Source organism: Moschus berezovskii, chromosome 25, assembly GCF_049115385.1.
Source record: "Moschus berezovskii isolate FMDL1 chromosome 25, NW_MosBer_1.0, whole genome shotgun sequence".
NCBI lineage: Eukaryota > Metazoa > Chordata > Mammalia > Artiodactyla > Moschidae > Moschus > Moschus berezovskii.
In genome coordinates this window covers 20,284,490-20,311,690 of record NC_142484.1, presented here as the reverse complement: position 1 = coordinate 20,311,690, position 27,201 = coordinate 20,284,490, and the positions used below count along the sequence as shown (strand labels likewise).

General features: G+C 50.9%; 1 protein-coding gene across 3 annotated transcripts in view; it reads left to right on the top strand.

Moving 5' to 3' along the window:
- Nucleotides 1-23,932, top strand: part of PKNOX2 (PBX/knotted 1 homeobox 2) — a 296,299-nt gene extending 272,367 nt beyond the window's left edge. For all 3 annotated transcript variants that reach the window (XM_055415936.2, XM_055415938.2, XM_055415937.2), the window contains 4 exons: nucleotides 148-267; nucleotides 19,424-19,500; nucleotides 20,630-20,808; nucleotides 21,761-23,932. In XM_055415936.2, the coding sequence (XP_055271911.1) occupies nucleotides 148-267; nucleotides 19,424-19,500; nucleotides 20,630-20,808; nucleotides 21,761-21,987 (603 nt within the window). In that variant the 3' untranslated portion in view covers nucleotides 21,988-23,932. The remainder of the gene's footprint in view (nucleotides 1-147; nucleotides 268-19,423; nucleotides 19,501-20,629; nucleotides 20,809-21,760) is intronic.
- The last annotated feature ends 3,269 nt before the right edge of the window (nucleotides 23,933-27,201 follow it).

Genomic DNA, 27,201 nt, shown 5'->3' with positions numbered 1-27,201 from the left:
TGACAGGAAAGGTGACCTCCCCCGGGCTCTCAGAATGAGTTGGGATAGGGGATTGGCAGCAAGAGCCTGCCGTCTCTATGGCAACAGGTCCCTAGCTGCTGGCCCGCCATGCTGCTGATGCTGATTTTTTCTCCACGTGCCCTGAAGGTTAACCTTGACCTCACCTCCCTCCTGGACAATGAGGATAAGAAGTCCAAGAACAAGCGAGGAGTCTTGCCCAAGCATGCCACCAATATAATGCGTTCTTGGCTCTTCCAGCATCTCATGGTGAGTGTGTGTGTGTTGGGGTGTGGAGTTGCAGTGTGGGGTATGAACAAGCCCTGGGACACCAGCCCGTGATTCCCACATTTGCAGAGGGCATGGCCTCAGAGAGAGGCTGTCCTGTAGGGACACCATCTTCCAGAAGCCAGGGCAGAGGGAGGCTTAAATGGGACCGAAAGCGGGAGATTCCTCCAGTGCTTGTGGCTACTGCCTCAGAAGAATATGACGTCCATGAGGGAATGGGGATGGACACGTTCTGAAGAGCGTAAAGTTGTGGGCAAGTGGACAGTGTTGTTTCATGAACAGAGTGGGATTCTGTGGGGGCGGGGCTGTGGTCACTGCTCCTGTAGCAGCCATGCTCATCCCTGTCCTCTCCCGTGGAAGAAAATGCTGATTCTCCACCAGAACCCTTCTGTTTCCTGAGTCCTTGGTGCTGGGGGGGAGCAGAGGGTGTGCATCCCTTTCCTTCTGATCAGAGCAGCCAGAGGAAGCATGGACTGGCGAGCCATGGTTAAGCCCACCCCTACCCCAGGGTGGGTGAAATTCTAGCATCAGATAGCCAGCTCAGCTCAGAGATGCATAGCAGTTGTTTTCTTGGGTCTCCTTCATGAGATGACGATGCAGCCTGAGGTTTAATAGTAGCATTTATGGGGGACTTCTCTGATGGCCCAGTGGTTAAGGCACCACGCTTCCAAGGCAGGTGGCTTGGGTTCAATCTTTGGTTGGGGAACTAATCCCACATGCCGTGGGACACAGCCCAAAATTTTTTTCACTAAAACAAACAAAGAGTAATGTTTATAGGGGCTTCCCTGGTGGCCCAGTGGTTGAGACTCAGCTTCCACCGCAGGGGGCGTGGGTTTATAAAGCACCTGCCTCGTGCACCTGGCATGTCGGTGGTCATGTCTGTGTGCACGGTGAGTTGCAACAGATAAGCCTTTGGTTGAGTATCAGGAGGTACTTCCAAACTGAGACCTTCTTGCATCATTCAAGGGTTGGAACAATAAAGCCGGTGACTCTGGGCTGAGCGTGTGTGTGTGTGTGTGTGTGTGTGTGTATGTGTGTGTCTGGGATGGGGAGGCAGAATCTTCAAGCACAGGGAGGCTCCCAGTGGTCTGCAAGCTCTTGGCCTGGCATGGCACACACAGACAGAAGACAAACACCAGGCTTAGGGCTGTAGACATATTGGCTGGCAAAGTGTGGAGAAGAACCAGGAGTTAGGGAGGCTCTTTGTTCAGAGAGGAGAGAAAGTCAGCGGATCTTGGGAACTAAATAATTAATCATCAGCCCTTTATTTGAAATGGGAGCGCCTCCAAAAGCCATGGAGCCCAGGTCCAGGATTTGGGGATCTTTGGCCACCTGGTGCGAAGAGCTGACTCATTTGAAAAGACTCTGATGCTGGGCAAGATTGAAAGCGGGAGGAGAAGGGGATGACAGAGGATGAGATGGTTGGATGGCTTCACCGACTCAATGGACATGAATTTGGGTAGATTCCGGGAGTTGGTGATGGACAGGGAGGCCTGGTGTGCTGCGGTTCGTGGGGTCACAAAGAGTCGGACACGATTGAGTAACTGAACTGAACTGAACTGAACTAAGGCTGTCTACCTCGGAAGCAGGGTGCCTGCCCACCCAGCAAACGGCCAGCATCGCTCTCTGGTGCTGGACGCGCCCAGAGCTCTGCGTCCACCGCCAGCATCCGCACCCTCCCCAGACCCTGGGGGCTTGGGGCCGCCCCAGCGCTTTGCTGGGGGAGCCCGTTTTGAAAGCAGCTCCCTGGGCACAGACGTAACCACATTTGGAGAGAAGGAGCTGGGAGGCTGAAGGCTAAGGGGAGGAGACGAGGTTGGGGAGATGCCCAGAGCCTAGTGAAGAAGCCGGGGAGCCAGGGCCAGGCCCAGCCTCTAACTCAGGATCTGGAGCTTATGTGGGGGTGCCCAGGTCCCATGCCTGCTGTCTCTTCCTCGCGGGCAGAGAGCAGAGGGCTGCGATGGCCATGAGACCCCGGTGTCTGTGCTGAGCTCCAGCTCCGCCAACCCCTGGAAAGAGGGCTTTGGTCAGGGAGGTTCTGAGTCCATGTGCTGACCTATCATACCCAGGTTTGCGGCACCCAGGCAACCTCCCCGGCTACAGCAGACACCCCCTGTGTCGTGCTGTGAGAATGTGTAACTGCAGGGCAGTGGGAATGGTGGGAATGCGTGGGCTTTTGGGGCAACCAAACCTGGCTTCATATTCTAGGCTTTCCCTCAATGGTCTGGCCACACTCATCTCTTGTGGAAATCATGACGAAGGAATGAAATGAGTGCAGAGGCCCTGGTGTCCTGGGTCTTAAAAAGTGTTAGCTGACTTCTCTCCCCTGTCCCCATCCCCCAAGGTATTTTTGAAGACTGTGAACACATCTACATGCTTTTCAGGAGAGAAAATGCAAGTGTAGTAGGGAGGGGAGGCTGCAAGACAAGTCCCCACCCCACTGTGCAGGAGCCCCACATCCAGGCCAGCACCCCCACTGCCTCCCATCACCTCAGCTGAGTCCCACCCCCAGATGGCAGCTCCCCCACCCCTGGAGTTAAGCCTTCAGCCTGAGGCAGAAGGTCAGAGTATCCATCCCTCCTGGGTGTGCCTGCCCTCTGACCGTGGACTTCAGGTCAATGTCCCACCTCTCACCCTGCCTCTCACCCCTTCCTGCCTAGCCCCTTCCATAGCTCAGGGTCCTTGCCTTCCACTCCACTGCCACCTCCAGCTGGATAGGGGAGAGAGAGCAGAGCAGCTGAGCAAAGCAGAGGGGAGGATCCAGGTTAGAGCTGCAGAAGGACCTGGAATGATGAGGGGACCTGCTGAGCTGTGGGAGTGAGGTTGTCACCCACCCCAGGCCCTCTGCAGCTCAGAGCGCACTCAGAGTGGATACTGTTGATAAAACACTTGACATGGGCAAGTCCTCCCCCAGAGGCCACGCAGAGAGGACGAGGGAGTGACCCTTCGGCCTTTAAAGTCGGAACTCAGAACTTCTGATGAGGGGGAGGAAGAGGGTCGGGAGAAGTCTGGGCTCTAGTAACTCAGCATGGCAAGCTGTCCTCTTCAGGCCCAAGGGTGGCTCTGCAGATACAGGCAGACACACAGCCCCCACTAAACACCAACTCAGGAAAGGCACTGTGAAAGCTCTTGGTTACAGGGCACAGTGAAAAGAAGACAGGCTCTGAAGCCAGCCAGACAGAGGTGTGAATTGAGGCCCTTCCACTAGCTGTGCAATCATTCTATTTCCTTGAAAAAGGAGATAGTAACTCATTTCCCACAGTTGTGAGGACTAAATGAAATAACATATGTGAAGAGCCATGCCTGATGCACAACTGCACCTAAGAAATGTCAGTTCTCTTTGAACTTTCTAGAAGAGGAGACCATGAGCAGGGTTTTTAGGCTAAGACTCAACATTTGTGTAAGTTACTGATCTGTTCTCACCCGTGATATCTACTGATTCTCACTTGATCCTGAGAATGCCTTGACTAACTGTTACTTGTCTGTTTGGTGTATATGTGTGTGTGTGCCGTCTACATGTTTCATGTCTGACTCAGTTGTAAATTCCTCAAGAATAGGGATCATATATGATACTGCTTCCCCAAAGCATTGATCGATCCCAAAGTGTATGTCTTACGGGATAGTATAGGTGTTGCTCCCAAGAAAGCGTAGCGTGACGAAATAGGTTTAGGAAAATCTGGGTTATACGACGTTTAGCTTAATTCTTTACCCTCAGTGTACTAAAGGGCTTCATGAATTTGCAAGAGGGTGCGTGGCTTGAAGCTTTCCCCAGACATCTGGTCACTCTGAGTCACACTCCTGTTGCTTTGAGGAACAGCTCTGTGCGATTGTTGCGGAACACTGCTGTGTGGCACTGTTGTGTTAGACACGTAGCAGCGGCTCAGTTTTAGGAAGGAAGGATAGAACAGGTATGAATAAGGGCAGAGCTCAATATCAGCAGATGTTCTCATATCCAGTGCAAGACTACTAATTTGTTGATTGGTTGTGTGGAAAAGTTTGTTAAAGAAAGGAACAACCATTAAAAAGATACATTTTAATTTTTATTTCATTGAAGTATAGTTGATTTACAAAAATGTTGTTAATTTCTGCTGTACAACAAAGTGATTCAGTTACACAAATGTATGTTCTTTTACATATTCTTTTCCACTGTGGTTTACAGGATATTGAATATAGTTCCCTGTGCCATCCAGTGGGACCTTGTTGTTTATCCATTCTACGTGTAATAGTTTGCCTCTGCTGATTCCAAACCCCTAACCCATCCCTCCTGCACCCCCACTTCCCCTTGGCAACCACAAGTCTGTCCTCTATGTCTGTGGGTCTGTTTCTGTTTTGTAGATAAGTTCACTTGTGTCATATTTTAGGTTCCACGTATAAACGATCAGTCAGTCGGTCAGTTCAGTCGCTCAGTCGTGTCCGACTCTTTGCGACCCCTTGAATCACAGCACGCCAGGCCTCCCTATCCATCACCAACTCCCGGAGTTCACTCAAACTCATGTCCACGGAGTCGGTGATGCCATCCAGCCATCTCATTCTCTGCCGTCCCCTTCTCCTCCTGCCCCCAATCCTTCCCAGCATCAGAGTCTTTTCCAGTGAGTCAACTCTTCGCATGAGGTGGCCAAAGTATTGGAGTTTCAGCTTTAGCATCAGTCCTTCCAATGAACACCCAGGATCGATCTCCTCTAGAATGGACTGGTTGGATCTCCTTGCAGGCCAAGGGACTCTCAAGAGCCTTCTCCAGCACCACAGTTCAAAAGCATCAATTCTTCAGCGATCAACTTGCTTCACAGTCCAACTCTCACATCCATACATGACCACTGGAAAAACCATAGCCTTGACTAGACGGACCTTGGTTGGCAAAGTAATGTCTCTGCTTTTTAATATACTATCAAGGTTGGTCATAACTTTCCTTCCCAAGGAGTAAGCGTCTTTTAATTTCATGGCTGCAATCAGCATCTGCAGTGATTTTGGAGCCCGAAAAAATAAAGTCTGACACTGTTTCCACTGTTTCCCCATCTATTTCCCATGAAGTGATGGGACCAGATGCCATGATCTTTGTTTTCTGAATGTTGAGCTTCAAGCCAAACTTTTCACTCTCCTCTTTCACGTTCATCAAGAGGCTTTTGAGTTCCTCTTCACTTTATGCCCTAAGGGTAGTGTCATCTGCATATCTGAGATTATTGATATTTCTCCCAGCAATCTTGATTCCAGCTTGTGCTTCTTCCAGCCCAGCGTTCCTCATGATGTACTCTGCATATAAGTTAAATAAGCAAGGTGACAATATACAGCCTTGACGTACTCCTTTTCCTATTTGGAACCAGTCTGTTGTTCCATGTCTAGTTCTGACTGTTGCTTCCTGACCTGCATACAGGTTTCTCAAGAGGCAGGTCAGGTGGTCTGTGATTCCCATCTCTTTCAGAACGTTCCACGGTTTATTGTGATCTACACAGTCAAAGGCTTTGGCATAGTCAATGAAGCAGAAATAGATGTTTTTCTGGAACTCTCTTGCTTTCTCCATGATCCAGCGGATGTTGGCAATTTGATCTCTCTGGTTCCTCTTCCTTTTCTAAAACCTGCTTGAACATCTGGGAGTTCACGGTTCACATATTGCTGAAGCTGATATCACATGGTATTTGTCTCTCTCTGACTTACTTTACTCAGTATGATAATCTCTAGGTCCACCATGCTGCTACAAATGCCATTATTTCCTTTTTATGGCTGAGTAGTATTCCACTCCAGTCCCCTTGCCTGGAGAATCCCATGGACAGATGAGCCTGGTAGGCTGTGGTCCATGGGGTCGCTAAGAGTCGGACACGACTGAGCGACTTCACTTTCACTTTTCACTTTCATGCATTGGAGAAGGAAATGGCAACCCACTCCAGTGTTCTTGCCTGGAGAATCCCAGGGATAGGGGAGCCTGGTGGGCTGCCGTCTATGGGGTCTCACAGAGTCGGACACGACTGAAGCGACCTAGCAGCAGCAGCAGCAGTATTCCAGTGTGTGCTTCCCAGGTGACTCAGTGGTAAAGAATTCACCTGTCAGGGTAGGAGATGCAGGAGATGTGGGTTCAATCCCTGGGTTGGGAAGATCTCCTGGAGTAGGAAATGGCAACCTGCTCTAGTATTCTTGCCTGGGAAATCCCCTGGACACAGGAGCCTGCTGAGGTATAGTCCATGGGGTCGCCGAGAATCAGACATGACTGAGCACACATGCAAGCAAGGCACAGAAAGATACATTTTATTTGGATTTAAAAGATGTATATTTGTTTGCTAATGTTTTGATATAGGAACAAGGTCATTTTCTGATTGAAGTTTGTCATTTTTACTTGCACATATTTCTCCTATAATATAGTATCTATAAATTCATTTTTATTTAAAATGGAATAAGATCTTTGGCTTTTGGGAAGTAATCTGGCTGTAGCATCTTTTTAGATTTTTTACTGTATATCCCAGTCTCTTTCACTTGTCTCACCTGATCTCACTTTTAAGCAAATTTGACTCTGGAGTCTTTCCAAAGCACTCCACTTAGTTTTCGTAGCAACAGCTCTTGCTTTTTGCACTCATATTTCATGGTTTACAGAATAGTTAATTAAGTTCCATAATTACAGTAACACAGAGAAGTAGCATAAACTAGTCAATGCAAAACTGCTGTCTTCCTGATAAGCAGATAAATTGGCTAACGAACATTCTACAAAGCTATTCATCCTAAGCTTTCGGGATGTAGACAGCAGTTCTAACGGTTGACAGCAGGGAGGGAGAGCGTGGTATAACATGCAGACTTGTTTAATAAATATCGATGATTAGAACTTCTTCAGTAGGTGCCGGTTTTCTGTTTTCTTCTTTCCTTCAGGCAGAAGGTAGTATTCTTTCATTCCTTTCACCCTGTGTCCGAGACTTCTTGTCCTTTCCACTGTCCCATGGCACGCAGCTCCGGAAATGTATTCAGATGACAGCATGCTCCTGAGATAGAGGCTCAACCCCCGAGCCTTTTTGCTGTTAGGCTACTGTGAGATTCGGATGGTTTCATCCATTAGTTCCTTGCTTCTGGGTCCCCGAAGAATCCAGTAAGATTTTCTTGCTATTGCTTTCTTGCTGAAAGCAGCTAAATTCCTGCTGGAAGCGATCATTTCATTGCAAATCCAGATCGGGTGGGAACCCCTGGCAGAGGGTCCCCTCTGTGGAGGAGGGAAGGAGGGGTGCTGCTCTTCCCAGCCTCCTCAGTCCCCACTTCTGCCCTCATCCCCTCCGGTCCAGATCGCAGCTTCCCCCCACCATCCTGCCTGCATGATTCTGCTCATTGCCATCAAAAATGTGACTGCTCTCTGCTGCTGCCACCCAGGCACAGGAGCCACTTTACAGAATGATTTCACTGTGGCGGGATCCTGGAGAGGAAACCAAGCCCTAGTGGCCCCACCACCAAAGGAGCCCCCCTACTCCAGTAGCCTCTACAGCTTGCTGGTTGCAGGCTAAGCATCTTTCTGCATCATCTCATTTCACCTGCCCAGTCAGCCTAGGAGGGAGACTGCTACCATCCTCACTTTACAGATTACAAAACTAGGCTCCGAAAAGGTAACCGAACTTGAAACCAGGTCTGTGTGGCTCTAATTTCTTCCCACTAGGATGTACCGCCTCTCCACTGACTCAAGAAACAGCAGCATCTCTTGGCTCCCACACAAAGTCTAGGTAAAGTAAAAGGGGACCCCAACTCTCAGTCGAGGCTCAGAGCCCCATCCTGGAACAGGTGTGGGGTTTGATAGCCCGGCCCTTGTTTTCAGATACAGTGAGGCTGCCTGACTCTCTCACCCGTTCCTCTTCCTTCGGCCTCCATCGCATCCACCAGCCAGGCATACATCTCGCCAGGGTTGCACTCTGCTTGCTGCCACCTTGCCCCCAGCCCACGGAGCTGACAACCTTGCTGCAGGGCCCTCAGATACACTTGGCTGCACTCATAAAAACTGAGTGCACAGAAGCACCACGGGCCTTCTCTGCTTGATTCTTTTGGTGCTGCTGCTGCTGCTAAGTCACTTCAGTCGTGTCTGACTCTGTGCGACCCCATAGACGGCAGCCCACCAGGCTCCCCCGTCCCTGGGATTCTCCAGGCAAGAACACTGGAATGGCTTGCCATTGTCTTCTCCGATTCTTTTGCTATTGAAATGTAATTCACATACCATAAAACCCACTCATTTTAGCTATACAGTTCAGAGGCCTTAGGTATATTTACAAAATTGTGTAATCATCACCACTGTCTAATTCCAGAACATTTCATCACCCTGGAAAGAAAGCCTGTACCCATTAGCCATCACTTGCCCACCCCTAGAAGCCAGTGGTCTACTTTCTGTCTTGAGGGGTTTGCTGATTTCAGATATTTCACATGAGTGGAATTGTATGATATGGAATCTTTTGTGACTGGCTTCTTTCACTTAGCGTGATGTTTTCAGGGTTTACCCTCTCATAATACATGGCAGTGCTTCACTTCTGTGTATGAATATCCCATTGTGTAGAGAGACCACATTTTATTTATCCATTTATCACTTTATGAACATTTGGGCTTCACTTTCTTGGCTTTGAGTGATACTGCTACACACATTGGTGTATATACCTCATGATTCTTGTCTCTGAGACTCTTTGTCCGGTTTCCAGCTGTTCTCACGCACAGGGCTGGAGCCTCACATGCTGGGCTCATCCCCGCTGGAAGTCACCCAGGTACAGCATGTGCCCTGCATGCAGGCTCCCGGCCAAGGAGGGCTTGTGAAGGAGAGACACAGTTGGTTGCCTCTGCACCTCAGTGTTGCCTTCAATCACTCAGCAAACATCCTTGCCTGCTTCCTTGTGCCTAGCGTTGCATTAAGTCTAAAGGAAAAGGGCATCTACCCCTGTCAGACACCCACCTACAGGCTGCATTGACAGCTGTCTTAGAATGGTGGTGCCTCTTACAGCAGATAGAAACAGTTTATGCAAAAGGCATGGTACTTGGAGACAAGATCTGGATTTAAGTCTCACTGACCCCTCAGTGGTAAAGAACTTAACCAGGTGGCTCAGTGGTCGGTCTGTCAAGCAGGAGACCTGGGTTCGATCCCTGGGTCAGGAAAGATCCCCTGGAGGAGGAAATGGCACGCCACTCCAGTATTCTTGCCTGGGAAACCCCATGGACAGAGGAGCCTGGCCAGCTCCGGTTCACGGGGTCACAAAAAGTCAGACACAACTAAGCATGCATGCATACACACATGCCCCCTGTACCTAGCCAGCAGAACTGCAGGGAATTGTTTGACCTCATCAAGCCTCAGTTTCCTCTGCTGTAAAATGGGAGCCACAATATCTAGCTCATAGTACTATTGCGAGGATAGAATAAGATGATGGATGAGGAGGTCCTTTGTCCTAAAACAGACACAGCTGCTGCTACAAATACCTGCAGTCTACCTCTGAAAGTCCCTGTAATCTGCTCTGCCTTGGAAACCTCAGAGCGAAAACTTGACACTTCTAGGGAAACCGTGGAGTAAAAAAACATCAAAAAGCAAGAAAATAGCTTAGGGAGATTGAACCATTCTTGCTCCAGCATATATTATCTACGATTTTTTCCTTTAATTTTATCACCTTATCTGAAATCTCACTCATCAGAGATCCATTTAAAATTATCCTAACCCTGTCAGAATGTCCATGGTGAGGCCATCACTCCTTCATAACTTAGGTGTGAATTAGTCCAAAAGCTTAGTTTTCTACACCCACTCCACTAGGATCAGTTTCAAGGAAAGAGTTGCCAGGGTTTATTAGTGGTGGAAGATGAAGATCAGAGCATCTGTAAGCACAGCATTTTGAGGAGGTAGGCCAGAATGGGGTGCCAGAGGAAAGGCTCCTAGCAATTGTCTTCAACCTCGCCTGACCCTTTTGAGAATCTGATGAAAGCTTTATCTTCATCATCATGAGCATCACTGCAGGGAATTTGACCGTAAAGTCCTAAAGGCTGGAAGTCTCCAATTGAGGAAGCGGATGGGAGGATAACAAAGCATCCAGGGATTTGTCACAGGAGGGACTGGGAAGAGTCAGTGGAGCACAAAAAGGGAAAAGCTGAGGAAGTCTGTGCTCACCAGTCTCAGCATTTACCTGGGTCTAGTTCTGTTCCCTGAAAGCAGAGGAAGATCTCTCATTTTTTCTTCCTGAGTCCTGGGGGCTTCTCTCCACCAGAACACAGATCTTCAACCAAATCGGTCTTTAAGGCTAGCCCAGAAAACTACCTATTTAAAAAAACTTGTTTCTATGGAGAAAGGTGATCTAAGTTCCAAGAAATACATCTGCCCACTAACACCTGAGCTTCAGGTGAGAGAGATGATTTCAGCACTCCTAGGACCGGTCATTTAACTGAGGGAATAAATCATGCTCATCCTACAAATGGTCAGCCCAAGATGTAACCAAGTGCTCTCACACAAACGCACTCACAGGGGGCTGGCGACTCAATAGAGGGGAGGGGGTTTGCCCATCTTTCTGGTCAGACATGTCCAGCATAGTGTATCCGGGACTGGGCATCAGATTCCAAAAGGTCCTTTGACAAGTCATGTCCAGGGAAGGGCAGCCAGGATGGGGACATGTCTGTTCAGATGACTCCTACAGGAAGCACGTCCCATGATGAGGGCTGAGGGCTGGAGACTGTTGGTCTGTGGGGCCATTGGGGCAGCCTGTGCAGTAGAAAGAAAGACCGTGGAGGCGACAGACCTGAGATTGAGCCCTGCTCCATTTTTTACTTACTGTATGACCTGGAATGAGTCAATTAACTTCTCTGATGTCAATTTCCTTTTCATAAAGTGAAGGCAATAATACGTATGTATGGTGAAGATCAATAATATGTTAAAAAGCACAGAGGCTGACAGAGGTGAAGTAGACGTGGTTAAAGATACAGGAGAAAAAAAAAGATGCAGGGGGTTGGATGGCCCTGGTAGTCCAGAGGTTAAATATCTGCCTGCCAATGCAGGAAATATGGGCTCAGTCCTTGGTCCGGGAAGATTCCACATGCTGCAGGGCAACAGAGCCCAAGAGCCACAAGTACTGAGACTGTGTGCTGCAATGAATGAAACCCACACATCTAGAGCTCGTGCTCGGCAACGAGAGAAGCCACCGCAATAAGAAGCACTTGCACGGCAGCTAGAGAGTAGCCCCTGCTCACTGCAACTCGAGAAAGCCCGCACACAGCAACGATGACCCGAGGCAGCAGAAGAAAAAGAATACAGGGAGTGTGGGTCCTGACTCTGCCACATATCCCTTGTGTAAACTGGAGCCAGTTTTTAACCTTCTGGGCTGAGTTTTCTCGTGCGTAAAATGGGAATCATGATGCCTACTTCACAGATGCCTTGAGAATTCAATCAGAATACATGTCAAGTACTCTCACAGGGTGCCCGATGCTTTCTAAGTGCTTGGAGTTCTCCAAAAAGCTGTCCGCTTCCAGGAAGTGGCAGCGAGCCCTGTTAGGAGGCGAGAGCAGGTGCTTCAGACCCTGTGTGGCTCCAGAAGACAGTCTTTGCTCTCTGGTTGGACAATAGGGAGGCAGATGAGTTCCACAGAGAAATCCCTGGTCAGGGAACTAAGATCTCACTTGCCACCTGGTGCTGCCAAACACTAAAAAATAAAAATAAAGATTCCACCTGAAAATGTGAAAATGGCCAGGGGAGATTTACACCTCCACAGCATCCCCCAAGGAGCCTGAAGGCAGGTTAGCAGAAAATGCCCCATCATATACACCCAGGGGCTGGTGCAGTCCCAGCGTCAGGGAAATAAACCTATTTGAAAAGAAAGCACATTTGTACATGCACACAGGGGCTGCTGGAGGTCTTGCCCTCAGAAAAACAAGCTGTGGCTTTCCCGGAGAGAGAGCCGCTTGCACTGAGCAGCAGGTTTATTTTATGTTACTGATTTACTTAACAAACACTCATGGAGCGTGCTAGGCTTCCCAGGTGGCTCAGTGGTAAAGAATCCACCTGTCAAACAGGAGACGTGGGTTCGATCCTTGGGTCGGGAAGATCCCCTGGAGGGAAAAATGGCAACCCACTCCAGTATCTTTGCCTGGGAAATCCCATGGACAGAGGATCTTGGCGGGCTACAGTTCAAGGGGTCACAAAGCATCAGACGTGACTTCGAGACTAAACAGCATCTACATGGAGTGTTCCAGGCACCCTTCTAAGCACCTTTCAAATATTAACACATTGATTGTTATTAAACAACCTTTGGAAGGTGTATTTGCTCTCCCCGCTTTACAGAAGAAGAAGCTGACACGACAGCCCAGGGTCTCAAGCTGGTGAGAGACCAGGGTTCAAAGCCGGGTGGTCTCATTCTAGGGCCCCTGTTCTTCTTCTTTTGGGTGCACCAGGTCTTAGCTGCGGCATGCAGGATCTTTAGTGTGGCACACAGACGCTTGGGGCTTGCGGGATCTAGCTCCCTGACCCGGGATCCAACCTGTGCCCCCTGCACTGTACCTCCAGGAAGTCCCTAGAGACCCTCTTCTTTGTCCTTGCCAACTGCTACAATGCTGCCTCCGAGACCCTTCTAGAGAAGTAGCCAGTGTGTTCAGTGGACTCCTAAGGACCCCCTTCTCCTTCTCATCCCCCCACAAATATGTTTGAAACCATCAGTTGTGAGAACAGCACTGTTAATAAGCAGGTGGCCCGGGGAGCCTGAATCACCGACGCCCCCCACCCCCACCCTGCTCATTTCCACACCCACAGACACGCACCAAGGGAATGGGGGCAAGCACCACTTACCCCCCAGGAACCTATGATCATTCAGCGAAGACGCACTGAACACTTGGCACAAACCTGGCGTTTTCCTCAGCACCGAGGAGGTGGCGGTGAAAAGAACGGTGTGGACCCTTTGCTCAAAACTTGCAGCCTGTCTGGTTGGGGTGAAAAACAGATCATCCTTGTAGTGTGTGGAATTCTGGATAGGGTGAGGGCTCAGACCTCATGGCAGTGGAGGGGGTGTTCCAAATGGATTTTAGGGGTTGGGGGCAGGTTAAGGACCAACATTTTACTACTCTGTGGAGGATTGACTGAAATAGAAACCAGGGGGAAGGGGGAAGAACAGGAAGGGCTTCCCAGGTGGCTCAGTGGTTAAGAATCTGCCTGCCAATGCAGGAGACCTGGGTTCGATCCCTGGATCAGGAAGATCCCCTGAAGGAGGAAATGGCAACTCGCTCCAGTATTCTTGCCTGGAGAATTCCATGGACAGAGGAGCCTGGCGGGCTACAGTCCATGGGGCCACAAAGAGAGGACACAACTTAGTGACTGGAGGAACAAATGAAGAGCAGGAAGGTGGTAGATTATTACAATGAGAAACTAGATAGCAATGAACATGAAGGTGACTGTTACATAGAACAACCCTGGATGGATCCCACAGCTATACTGTGGAGTGAAAGACTACATGCTATATGAGTGAATTCATATGGGGTCCAGAAACTAAGCAAAACTAAACCATATTGATTAAGAATGTAACATAGATTGTAAAAGTATAAAGAAAAGCAAAAGAAGGAGCATCTGGTTATCTTGGGGTTATCTTTGGAAGTGGTGATTGGCCGGGGACAGGAAAGGGGCTTCTGGGGTACCAGTAGAAATCTATTTTGTTGACCTGGGTGGTGGTCACATGGGTGTTGGTGACATTACAACAAGCTGTGCATTTTCGTTTTCTGTGATTTTCTGTGTGTTCAGTCGCTCAGTCATGTCCGATTCTTTGCAATCCCATGAACGGTAACCCACCAGGCTCCTCTGTCCATGAAATTTTTCAGACAAGAATACTGGAGCGGGTTGCCATTTCCTCCTCCAGGGGATCTTCCCAATCCAAGGATCGAACCCTCATCTCTTGTCTCCTGCGTTGGCAGGCGGGTTCTTTACCACTGAGCCGCCTGGGAAGCCCCGCACTTTCCTGTGTGTGCACAATTGTAAGTGGGGAGGTGAGTGGAAAAGAGAAAGGAATGGAAACGTGGGACGTCTGAGCCAGGACAGCTCTAGCAGGAAAGGGAGGGCCCCTGGTACCTTCTGTACCCCTCTCCATTCTAAACTGCTCGTCTCTCCCACTTTAGCGTCTCTGAGGTCAGGGTGTGCCTTGCCATCAATGGCATCTTCTGTGTGACGCAATGTGGCTGTTTCGGGACCCCTCACCATCCCAGCTGCCTCCCTCTGGCTGGTTTCTGGCCCTGGGCCACATTAAGAAATTTTGTAGCCACAGCAGGCTACATGCACACAGTTGGTCAGGAGAGAGAAGGGAAGGAGGGTGTGGCTGACCCCAGTGTGGGAAAGTGGACCAGGATAGCAGCTTCAAGCTCCACTCCAGTGGCAGCTCCATCTCACACTGGCAGGCTGCTCCTTCCAATGTGCCATGTCCCTCGGGGATCTGGCCAGCCTCCTGCTTGGCTGCCTCGGTGAGGAGGTGGGTGCACCCTATTGGGTGGGCTTTGAGTGAAAGAAGTGGCCAAGGGCCCATGTACCGGCCTGGTTGGGCTGCTTTCAGACCCAGGGCCCTAGGGGGAATCCCGTAGTTCAAACCAAAAGATGCCTTCAGCTTCATTTTAGCCCAGATGAGACTTGAGTCATGGAGCCCAAAGGGAGGTGTCAGCAAAGAGTTGGGTTAGATATCAGAGGAGCTTCCTGATGGCAACTGTGGTATCATGAATGCCTCTTCAGCTTAAATCCGGCAGTTCCCTTCCCCAGAGCCTAGTCAACTGAATGGTGAAGTCTGGCAGGTGTCACCATGTGGTCCAGAGTGAGTTAGCACAGCATGTTCTCATTCAATCATCCTCAAAGTCCAAGGAGTAGGCCCTGTCTTGCTATTTCCATCTTAAGCCCAGAAACTGAGGATGGCAGACATGAAACAATACATAGCCAAGGTCCTGTGTCTGTTTAAGTGGTCGATGCAGGACCTGACCTCTGCAAAGATGGTACAGGTGGTGGTGTAGTCGCTAAGTCGTGTCCGAATCTTTGTGACCCCATGGACTATAGCCCACCAGGCTCCTCTGTCCATGGGGTTTCCAGGGCAAGAATACTGGAGTGAGTGACTTCTGCAGAGGCCATGCTCTTAACCAGCAGGCAGCACTGCCCAGTCACATGGGGCTCCCTGCTGGCCTGAGAAGGGGCTGTCATTGTCTGGTCCATCCGTGTCCCTTCTAGAGGGCCTCTGTCTTCGCCCTTCCCTCCTGGCTGCGGAGAAGTTCATCCAAATAGTGAGCTGAGGCCCGAGGGCTCACCGCCATCACACTGGATCCCTCTTCCTGCCCCTGGCCCCCAGCCTTTCCGATGGTGCTAAAAGTAGTGCTGACCAAATCCAGGGGTGTCCAGGGGCCAGGGCTATTTTGACTCTGTCCTCAGGAATCATCTGGTCTGAGGCGTGGACAAGCTGGACTGCTCCCACGAGCACTCAGATGGGGTGCCAGGAATGTTCTGGCAACACACCTGTCCCCAAGGCCATGCCAAACCCTGCACTTACCACCACCCGCCCAGCCTCCCCCACCTCCACTGCATGCTTCTGAGATACCCATCCCAGGAGCGATGGGGGAGGGGGGGACTTGCACTGAAGGAGGATCAGGGCTTTGTGTCTGTATTTGTAAGAGAATAACCAGCCAGTTTGGGGGACCCCCCTCTCATCCCTTCCCATTAACTTAATCTGTGGGTTTATGACATCCACTCAGAATGGAGGCCTGCACTGGAAGTCTCCTTAGAGACAGCAAACTTTATCTTCAGGAGGCTGAAGGATTTCCTTCTCTGGAGATCGTAATAGTGGAAGAAATTTGCTCTGACAATAAGTTCGGGTACAAAGCCCCTGCCAGAAAGTCCGTGCCCTCCATTACTAAGATAGCTTGCTGCTGCTGCTGCTGCTGCTGCTGCTAAGTCACTTCAGTCGTGTCCAACTCTGTGTGACCCCATAGACGGAAGCCCACCAGGCTCCCCCGTCCCTGGGATTCTCCAGGCAAGAACACTGGAGTGGGTTGCCATTTCCTTCTCCAATGTGTGAAAGTGAAAAGTGAAAGTGAAGTCGCCCAGTCATGTCTGACTCGTAGCGACCCCAGGGACTGCAGCCTACCAGGCTCCTCCATCCATGGGATTTTCTAGGCAAGAGCTTGGCCATTCTTCAAAGTCCAGCTGAAGCCCACCTCCCTAGAGAAGTCTCCTCTGACTGCTCTGACCACCCAGTGTGTACTGAAACACACTATGTATTTTTTTCTTTTGGGTTGCCCTGGGTCTTCATTGCTGCGGTGGGCTTTCTCTAGTTGCAGCGAGTGGGCCGCTCCTTGTTCGGTGCACGGGCTTCTCATTGTGGTGGCTTCTCTTTTGTGGAGCATGGGCTCTAGGGCACGGGCTTAAGGAGCTGCAGCATGGGCTCTAGGGCACAGGCTTAAGGAGCTGCAGCACATGGGCTCTCGAGCTCAGGCTCAATAGTTGTGGCACCTGGGCTTAGCTGCTCTGTGGCATGTGGGATCTTCCCAGGCTAGGGACTGAACCCATGCCCCCTGTGTAAGCAGGCAGATTCTTATCCACTGCACCACCAGGGAAGTCCCCTATACACTCCTCTTTAATAGAGGCTTTCTTCTTTGGTTGAAGCCTTTCCCTGTAAGCTGTGGGCTCCATGGGTGGGTGTCTCTCTCTTGGACCGTAGCAGCTTCCCTGAGTTTGTGGTTGATGTGCCGGCATGGTTGGCAAGGCTCGGGAAACAAGTCAACCAGCTCCTTCCCGTGCTGGTTCACTCATCTGTCTCATACACAGACACCGAGTATCCATGCCACCTGCTACTGGTCTGGACACTGGAGATGTGGTGTCTGATAAGACCAGGTCCCTGCCTGAGCAACTCCCAGGATAGGGGAGAGATCTCTCACCGAAGAGTGGGCTGAAGGCAGTTATTCAAGGGCCGCAGTGACTGACTTGCCTCAGGGAGCTGGGAGAGACCTCACAAAGGACTTGACCTGGGAGAGGGCTTTTGCAGAAGCTCAGAAACGCACGCAGTCGAAAGGTGGGAGGTGGAGTATTCCAGCAGGGGGACAGCATGTGCAAAGGCGAGAAGATGTGAAGGAGCTAGTAGGGCCCAGAGAAGCCAAACGTTGCTCTGTTTTTGCTGTATCCTCAGACCAGCTGCCATGGATGACACGGAGGCTGCTCGGCTTCTAATGAGGGCCACAGAGATTGAATCTCCACGGGCAGGGGAGGAGGGCTCAGCCACCACCCCTCCACGGAGGGGGTCAGAAGACACGGAGCCCCTCCTTCTCTGCCGCTGAGGGCTACCGTCTCGTCCCCACCTCCCTCTGCTCCTCCCCTTTTAGATGGAGTCGGCTCCTGCGACACCGCTGCGCTTTCCTTCTTGTTAGAATCTTAATGTTATGTGGCTCACAAGCCCCAGCTGCCCTGGCGTGGCAGGCAGGGTCAGAGGTGTGAATTAAAACAACACACGATCCCGATTGCTTCAGCCGGGGGACGCTGAGGCCACTGGAGAGGTTCCTCTCCTTTGGTAATGAGCATCCCACCGAGGCTGTTGATCTCAGGCTCATCCCTCAGACAGCTTTAAGCACCTTGCCAGCATCATCCAATAATAGTATGAAGTGCCATCTCTTGTTGAGCACTTTACAAGTACAATTTCATTTAATCATGACATGATTTTTTGATGTAGGGTAAAGCGATGGTCCGGAGATCTCACCGGTTGTCATAAGAGCAAAAATCTGAGTCCTGGTCTTTGGGACTTTCAAGCTCCAGTATCTCATACCACCTCAATAAGGGGATGTTTCCAACCTGAGGACAGCTGGGCCCTCTACCCTAAGAGCCCCCAAACCTCCCCTAGCTGCCCGGGCAAGGCTCCAACCCATTCAGACTCTCATCACAGCTATTGCCAGTCTGCCAGGTACTAAGTGGCATGCAGAAGCCTGAGAAAGACACACAGAACTGGTCATCATGGGGCTCTCCACCCTAACCCACTGCCACCCCGAAGTTTCCCAGTCTTTAATGTGACCTGTTCAGCCTTCCCAATGCTCTGGCCAACACCCCACTTCTCTTTCTAAGCTTCTCTGGTGCTCGTCACCCAAATTCCAGCATCTCCTGCCTTGTGTCTGCTTCCTTTCATTGGTGTTATTGTATGGCATTGATGTCACGGCATCATTTGCGCATTATGTACGTGTGGAGGGCACTGGGAATACATTAATAAGACGAGAGCTGGTCTTTGCCCTCATGAAGCACAGGTCGAGAGACAGACAAGCATGGAATCAGTGCAGGAACTGAAGGCCCTGGCCCATGCCCTCACTCACCGCCCTCCAAAGACACTGACTCCCTGTCACAAAGTGGCAGTGTGCAGCAATGGGGGAGCCCAGGCCACAGTCAGAAGAACTGAGTTCCAAGCTGATGCCACCATCTGGGGGACAATGGAGGTGGTTCTTCAGTTTCCTCATCTGTAAAGTGGGAAGAACAACACCTAACCTGCCCCTTACTGAATTTTAGTGAGGTGCTTTTATTAAGTGAAATTAGTGCATGAAAGCATTTCACAGGCTGTAAAATATTGTACAAGTTGTAGTTGTCCATATATTTATCTTCTGTCTCCTAGGATGCCTACATGAATCTGCACACAGGGTAGATATTCAGTAAATGTCAGTTAGTGTAAATTAAACGGATTCATTCATCCCGTTTACCACCTTCTGAGAGTCCCCTGGGCTTTGTTCAGTTCAGTTCAGTTCAGTCGCTCAGTCGTGTCCGACTCTCCGCGACCCCATGAATCACAGCACGCCAGGCCTCCCTGTCAGAGTCCCTTATATTGCAAGGAGATCCAACCAGTCCTGGGCTTTGAGGCCACTGTAAATCCTAATACTGATAATGCTTGACCTGCCTGACTGGGGGTGTCTGGAGGATGTGACGGTGCTCCGGAAGCGACCACTATTGAACTGTACTGGCTCCTGGGAAACCACTTGGTTCCCCACCAAAGGGGGGCTGGGCTGAGGGTGGGTGGCCCTCCTTAGGCACAGAGCAGCCTCCCTCGAGGCTGGCAGTCCATTCTTTCTGGGATACAAATGTTAACTTTCCCCTGTTTGGGCTTCCAAACCACTGAGGCTGCCTGCCCGGGACGCTGCCTGTGTCATGGGCATGGTCTCTAGGGGGACAAGGTCACCACGTGCCCACCCCTCACTAGCTCTTCGCCTCTCATTTCAGCACCCCTACCCCACGGAGGATGAGAAGAGGCAGATCGCAGCCCAGACGAACCTCACCCTCTTGCAAGTTAATAACTGGTGAGTTAGCATCACCTGCCCAAAGGCTCTCAGACCCAGGGGCCACTTGCTCGGCAGGAGGGGATGCACAGCAGGGGGAAAGGTGGGAGTGCCCAGCTCACTTCAGTCTCCGCCCAGCCACCGTGCCAGCTCTCCCGTGTTGGCTGGAAACAGAAAGCTGAAATCCACACCTATAGCCTCATCTGCAGCTTCTCAGCACCCTCTGCTGGGAAGCTGTGTCGAGAGCATCACGGAAAACGATGAATAGACACACAGGCCTGGCTGCATCCCAGGCCCCCAGGCCCCCAGGGGTTATCTGCTCTCCTCACCACCTGTGTAAACAGAGCTCAAGCTAAAACATTCTGCAGAGCTGGGAGCGGGAAGGAGGGAGGAGGCAACAGTCCTAAGCCACAGGGCTCCCCAGGCTCCCTCCTCTGTGGCTGGCCAGGGTGTCATGGGAATCTCAGAGGGCAAGGTCTGGTGGGCGGGAGTGGACCCTTGGCCCCTCGGAGAGAGGTCAGAGGTTAGTGCTTTTGACTAAGGAGCTCTTCCTTCGCTGTTCAGTCCTCATGGGTCTGGAGCAGATTCCCAGGCCTTCTCACGCATTCATCCCAACTTGTGGTCCCCAAGCCCCTGGTCAGTCCCCAAGCCCCTGGTCAGCTCACAAGCACAAGCACTGCTGTGCTTTCATACCCTGAACCAGACCCGCAGTCTGCTGCATTCGAGGACCAGCTGGTGGGAGTGCAGAAGTAGCTTAGAGCTCTCTGCACATGTGTGCACACACACATATGCACCTACACACATGCTTACATGTGCATACATACACATGTGCACGTACAAGCTCACATGTACGCATCCATGGGTACATGGACACATACATGCTCGCACACACCCATGTGTGCCCGTGCATGTATAGACCTGCACAAGTGTGCAAACATGCATGTGCCCATGCACGCGTGTACACACGTGTGTGCATGCATGTACACAGGACATGTGCATACACATGTGCACACATTCACACACATGCATGTGTGTGCGCGCATGCACGCATCTGCACACGTCACATGTGCACACATATGCTCACACCTGCGCACACACATTCCCGCCCCCCCAGTGGTGGCTAACCTGTCTCCATCTGACCCCGGGGCAGGTTCATCAATGCCCGAAGACGCATCCTGCAGCCTATGCTTGATGCCAGCAACCCCGACCCTGCCCCCAAAGCCAAGAAAATCAAGTCGCAGCACCGGCCCACCCAAAGATTTTGGCCCAACTCCATTGCTGCAGGGGTGCTGCAGCAACAGGGCGGTGCCCCAGGGACAAACCCCGATGGTAAGAACTGGGGCTGAGGGTACTCTAGACCCTGGGGGTGGGGGATGGCTGTGCAGAGTCAAGGGTTGAATGTCCACTCACTTGAGTGGCAGTGCCAGCTCAGTCGCAATAGTTAACCCTCCTGATCCCCGCCAAAGGATGTACGTAAGCCTAAAAGAAGGGGATTTTTTGGTATATATTTTAACAAGTCAAAAGCAATCTCACCAGGACGAGTGGGAGTCCACTGGTGGGCATCTGAGTCAATGGCTGCTCAAGAGACCCCCCTCCGCACTCCCACACCCACCCGAAGTTTCTTAGCACCAGTCAGTGTGTTCACAGTCCCCCAGGAGCCAGGGCCCTCTATAAATACCGAGGTAGGCAGGTGGCTTGTGAACGGAGGCCAGGAAGAGTTTTGTTTTCCCAGCTTCTCCATCACACCCTCCGTATACACTTCTAATTGCCGGTCGCCTGGTGCACAATGAATAATTCAATGAGCCGTGAGCCAGGCATTTTATAGCTTGGCGTGTGAAGCTAGCTCTGTGTGGGAAGTGGAGTGGAGGTGTACACGTGTGCATGCATACCTTCATGTATACGTGTATGGATATGGCTGTGAACCAGTTTCTATGTGGTGGGCAACAGTCTTAGGAGGTAGAGTGGAAATCAACAGATTTTGAGCCAAACCCACCAGGGAGAGAAGCTCAGCAATAGCATGCCTGATTGTGTTCCTTTGAGCTAATGACTCAACTGTCTGAGACTATTTCCTCCTCTTTAGAGTGGGGATGACAATACGTACTTACAGAATTCTTCGAAAGGCAACAGTGTCTGCCCCAATTACACAGCAGATGGCACGACGTGGTACCCGGGAGTGCTGCTGCCTGGGGTGGGGCTGATAGGTGAATGGACGGGAGACTTCCAGCGTAGGTGCTCACCACCCCACCCACGGGCCTGACCCCGCCCTTCTTCTCTCCCGTAGGGTCCATCAGCCTGGACAACCTGCAGCCCTTGTCCTCAGACAACGCCACCATGGCCATGCAGCAGGCTCTGATGGCGGCACACGACGATTCACTGGACGGGACGGAAGAAGAGGAAGAGGATGAGATGGAAGAGGAGGAGGAAGAGGAGCTGGAGGAGGAGGCGGACGAGCTGCAGACAACGAATGTCAGCGACCTGGGCTTGGAACACAGTGACTCCCTGGAGTAGCCGAGCCGCCCAGGTGGCACTGGTCACCGAGCAGGAGAGGAGCTTCGTCAGGAGGGCTTCAGGGTGGGGGGAAGGGGACGGGGCAGGCAGCACAGAGGAAGTCGGGCCCTGGCTTCCCGGAATCAGTAGCTGGAGGAAATGCACAGGAAACACCCGCTCCTTCCCAACCACCAAGCTTCACTGAGAACCCCGGCCCCACTTCCCTAGTACTGCAGAGGACTCAGCGTGGCGGGGCTGGCCACGCAGCCTGAACGGAGAGGCAGGAGTGAGATCTGGACTCACCGCATCCCTGAGGACAGAGGGTCCCCACGGCGCCCCCCACCCCCACTGAAGGACTTGAGTTGTTTACAAGCCCCGTGCTGGGACATGGATCAGTGGTGTTCGCGGAGTGAGCCTCTGCCAGGGAACCGAGTCAGGAGGAAAGAGACAAAGGTGGTCCGGGCTCCACCTCCACAGGGTCCTTAGCTCTTTGAGAGACATTCAAGGGCAGGAGGGAACCGGAATGCATGACTCATAGCTGGAGGGAGAGGGTGGCCAAGGCGTTACATCCTGTAGAATAAGATGGGACCTGGATTCTCTAGGGCTCCCCTTGGTCCTCCAAGGCCCATGGACTTGGTAGAGGGGGACGAGCCATTAGAGCCACCTTCTCTCTCTCTGTCTCCTGGAAATCAGTGGTAAGCTGGTGGGCTCAAATTATAGGAGGTTAAGTGGAGGTCCTTCACCTGGATTGGCTCCAGGACACAAGCAGATGACAAGACCTGGGCTAGGAGCCACATCAAGGCGACTTTGGAGACCACAGCCATCCCCAGGTGGTCAGTGGTGTCTTAGCCCAGATGTCGCAGCCCTGGGATGGAGCTCTTCAGATGTTCCACACCTGCCATGGGCTGTTGGAGAGGGTGGAGCCAGGTTAGCTTGGCAGCTGTCCACCCCTCCCACCCCTCGCCACTGTCCCTCTGCCCCCAGGCTGGCTCCACCAGCTTTCATCCTCTCTTCTTCACGCTATCCTTCCGAGAAGGCTGAAGAAACTTTGGAAAGAAGCATCCAGCCCAGTGGGAAGCCAGGGGTTGGAGAAGGTGCTAGCTACATCACCCTTCCCATCAATATCCAAAGTGTGAGGGAGGTGCCCACCCACCTGCCTCACTGTTCCACACACCATCCCTACCACAGCCCTGGAGGAACCTGGGCTCCACAAGGAGGTGTCTTCCCACCATCTGCCCTGACACACAGCCTCCACCCCAACCCCCAGGCCCCCAGGATTGGCACCCCACCCTCCTGTTCCCGCCCACCCCTACGGCTGTGAACACACGTGTGTTTTCCATTGAATTTCATTTAATGGACCTGCAGCTTCATTTGTCAGTCGTGCATTGGCCATCTCCGGCAGCGGCAGGATGTGAGTTGGCTGCTGGGCTCAACTCAAGGGCCCCCTGCCAGGGCCCTGGAAGGTGGAGCAAAAGGATGGTGGCTTTCCTGAGGTCTCCCTGCAATGAATGTATTTCTTCCCCCAAAAGAGCTGATATTTAATGTTTTAATAGGGATTTTTGAGAAACAAATAACCTTATTTATAATCTGGGTGATCCAATCATTTTTTTACTCCCTTTTGATGCCATAGGTAGAGGAAAGTCTAGCTTTTTTGGCGTGAGACTTTTGCAACGTGCAATGGGATAAATACATTTCCTGTTCTGCTTCATTTTCCTTGTTCATACACACACACGCGTACACAGACACCCTTCCACTTATCACTTTGGACAGGCATCCCACCCCACATGCACACACGTGCCCACACATCCTCCTCGCAGCCCCCCTCCACCTGCCTAATGTTATGCAACCTCTTCTGATGTATCCACCAAACCAGTACTGAATGTGGCCGAGTTTTCAGTAAACCTTATTACCTACCGTAATTCTGGCGCGTGATTCTCTTTTCTTGTGGTTAAGGATTAGGGGGACCCAGGACCAGAGGAAATTTAGAGGCCTCACCATAACCCTTGTTCATTCGACTACCCATGAAAGGGACCTAGGAAGAGGACTTTCTGGGTGTCCTCAGTTTGCCAGTCTGGAGAGGAAGATGGCCAAGTTTGGCACAATCACCGCAGAGGTATATTTAAGACAGCAAAAAAACAGGCAGAGGCTCTGCACTGCCCTCTCCTGGCAGGCTGCTGTCATAGCAGGGGAGCTCAGAACTCGGTCCCCTCTTCCACCTCCCCCAACCCTCAAAGACCCTTGCTTATCCCCCCTCCATCCAAGCTGGTGCCACCACTGCCCATCCCCCAGCCTCACATGCCCCCCTCGCCCTATCCCTCATGTGAAAGGTCCCAGGAATCAGGAAGGATGGGCAGTCTCGACTGACACATTGAATCTAGGGGCTGTGTTCAGAGGGGAGCCTGCCCTTTGAACCCCAGAGTTCAGCACTGTATTCCCTGGGGCAGGAAGAATTTGAGAGACAGCTAATCTCCCCAACTAAGTAAGAGGCAGCCTTGTTACTTTCATCCTGGAGGTTTCCTTACCTGGGCCATGTGCTGAGGTGTCCCGGCATGGGTTTAGAATTCTTCGTTCCCATTGGCAAGAGCTAGCAAGTTTATGCTTAACTGTGGACACCCTGTGGCCAGGATGAAGATGCAAAAGGGAGGGATTCTGGAGGTGAAAGGGTGGATAGCAGTCCCCTGGGTCCCCGCCCTCCTAGAACCCAAACCCTGGCCACATCTGGAAAGTTCCGCAGAGACCCCACCTCTGGGCAGCAGAAAAAGCCTCCAAAGCCACGGGAAGATGGTAACTGGAACCTCAGCCCCGAGAGCCAGGAAGATGACTTTCAAAGCAGTGATTTCCAAGGAGCAAACTTTTTCCCCCTCTTTCTTGTTAATTTTTTCAATTATGAAAGTATGATAACACATTTACAGGAGACTTGGAAAATACAGAGCAAAGCTACATATTCCACTAAATGTGATAATTATTTTTTGAAGGTGATAAATTAAGATGTTTTAGTTGGAGTTAAGAAACACACTCTTTCTTAAGAGATAGCCGGCTTAGTCTGGGATGAACTCCGTATTATACTTTGTTAAAGGGGTTTCATAATGTGAATTAGTATATAAAAGCCTCTGAAAGGTCCTACAGGAAAGAAACCTGTTTAATGTGTTCCCCAAATGTATTTATCTTTTGTTTTTCAAGTAATAGCTAATCAATCGTACTAGCATTGCACAAAACGCATTTTAGGAAACACACCTCTAGAAATTATGTAATAGCCTGAGCCCAGCCTGTCCCACCCCTTCCTAAGTTTTTCTCTCAAGTTCTGCCATCTTTTATACAAAGCGGCTAACTAAAAAGTGGTCTCCTAAATCATCTGGGATGTGGGTGGTTGTGTTTTGAGACGGCAGCAACCTCTGTCTGCGTTAGACCCCGACCCTATCCAACCCGCGGAGATGTCTCGAAGTCCATGTGGAAAGAAGAGAGATGGGACAACGTGGGCTGGGGATGAGGAAGATCACCTTTATCCTCAAGACGGAGCTGTGATATCCAGGCCCTGGGAACGTTCAGACTGACTTCTGGCCCCAACCCCCTAAACCCATCTGGGATGACCTGATCGGAGATTCCTGCCCAAGGAAGTTTGTGACCAGAACTCAACTTCCTGGACCATGTGACCTCTCTGCTGTCTTGCATGTGACCAGATGAGGGCAGTGACTGTCACAACACAGCCAGCACGGACTCATTCATTCAAGCTTTGAGCAACATTCTGTCCCAAGCAGTTTTAAATACTGAGACTACAGCTGTGATCAACGAAGACACAGTTCTTGCCTTCAAGGAATTCACACTCAAGGGGAAGATTGAGATTGAAAGAGAACTCATCACATCCTCATAATGGTTGAGCTATGACCATATCCTAGACAGTAACCTCCAACTTGATCATTCAGAGTTGCAAACAGGAGACACTTAGGTCAAATCCAGCTTACAGTCATGTTTTGTTTGGACCATGCATTGTTTTGGAAAATTTGGGGGCCAACATTTAAGTCAGAAGTTTGCACATAAAATGCAGGTTCCTGATTTCTCTAGAAAAATCAAGCAAACAGGCAACTTAGGACCTAGATTCCCACCCAGCCACAGCTGAGGGTAGTTGAGTCACTGCAGCCGCTAACAGTGTGGCCTCCAGGCTGTTGTGACATTGGCCACTCACGTGGTCTCCCAACACGGAGCTTGAGGGTCAGCTGCCATTTGTTCCTGGGCTGCCATTCTTTGGTTGGCTTACTGGTTAATTATGTTTTCTCCTCTCTTTTTTCCTTTTTTTGCCTTTCCCTCCAATATTTGAGCAGTTGTCTTTAAAAAGGAAACTCGGGGCTCTGAGCTTCCAATGCAGAGGGTATATGTTCCATCTCTGCTCGGGGAACTAAGATCCCACATGACATGCAGCCAAAAAAAATAACAATAATAAAATTTTTAATTAAAAAATAAAAAGGAAAACATATCTCTATACCCATTGTTCCATCCAGAGTGAGAAAACAAGATAATCCAAGAGGGCTCTGCATTTAAAAAAAAATGGGAAGAATGTATTTGCCTACGGAAGAGAAGAATCTCCTACCTTTAATTGCAGAGGTACCTGTGTCTTATAACCAGACGCCTTCAGTCCTGCATCACCTGCCTGCAGAGGCAGTCGTGAGCCTTGGGGCATAAAAGCCACCGGGGTCGTTTGTGCTATGCACAGATCAGGTCCCACGACGACTAGATCATTCCCAGATTCTGATCAAGATGCAGAAGACTGAGAAACACCGCTCTCAGAAAATCGCTCTCAGTTGCCTTTTAGAAGTTCCTTGCCTTACAGCTGCTCCCATGAACTTCCTTCTGCTAAACACGCTACAACTCCCTGAGCCTGTTCATCATTCACTGAGCATCCACAGATGCCTACTGTGTGCCTGGCATCAAATGAGGGACAGGTGATTCAACTTTGCAGAACATCCCGGGGCAAGGGTCACAGAGGACTGGCAGAAAGAACGCCGATAGCATCATACTGCACACATTTCTATGTGCTCGTGTGCTCAACTGCATCCGCTTTTTTGCAACCCCATGGACTGTAGTCCACTAGGCTCCTCTGTCCATGGGATGTCCCAGGCAAGAATACTGGAGTGGAGTGCCATTTCCTTCTCCAGGGCATCTTCCTGACCCAGGGATCAAACTTGCATCTCTTGTGTCTTCTGCATCGGCAGGCGGATTCTTTACCACTGAGCCACCCGGGAA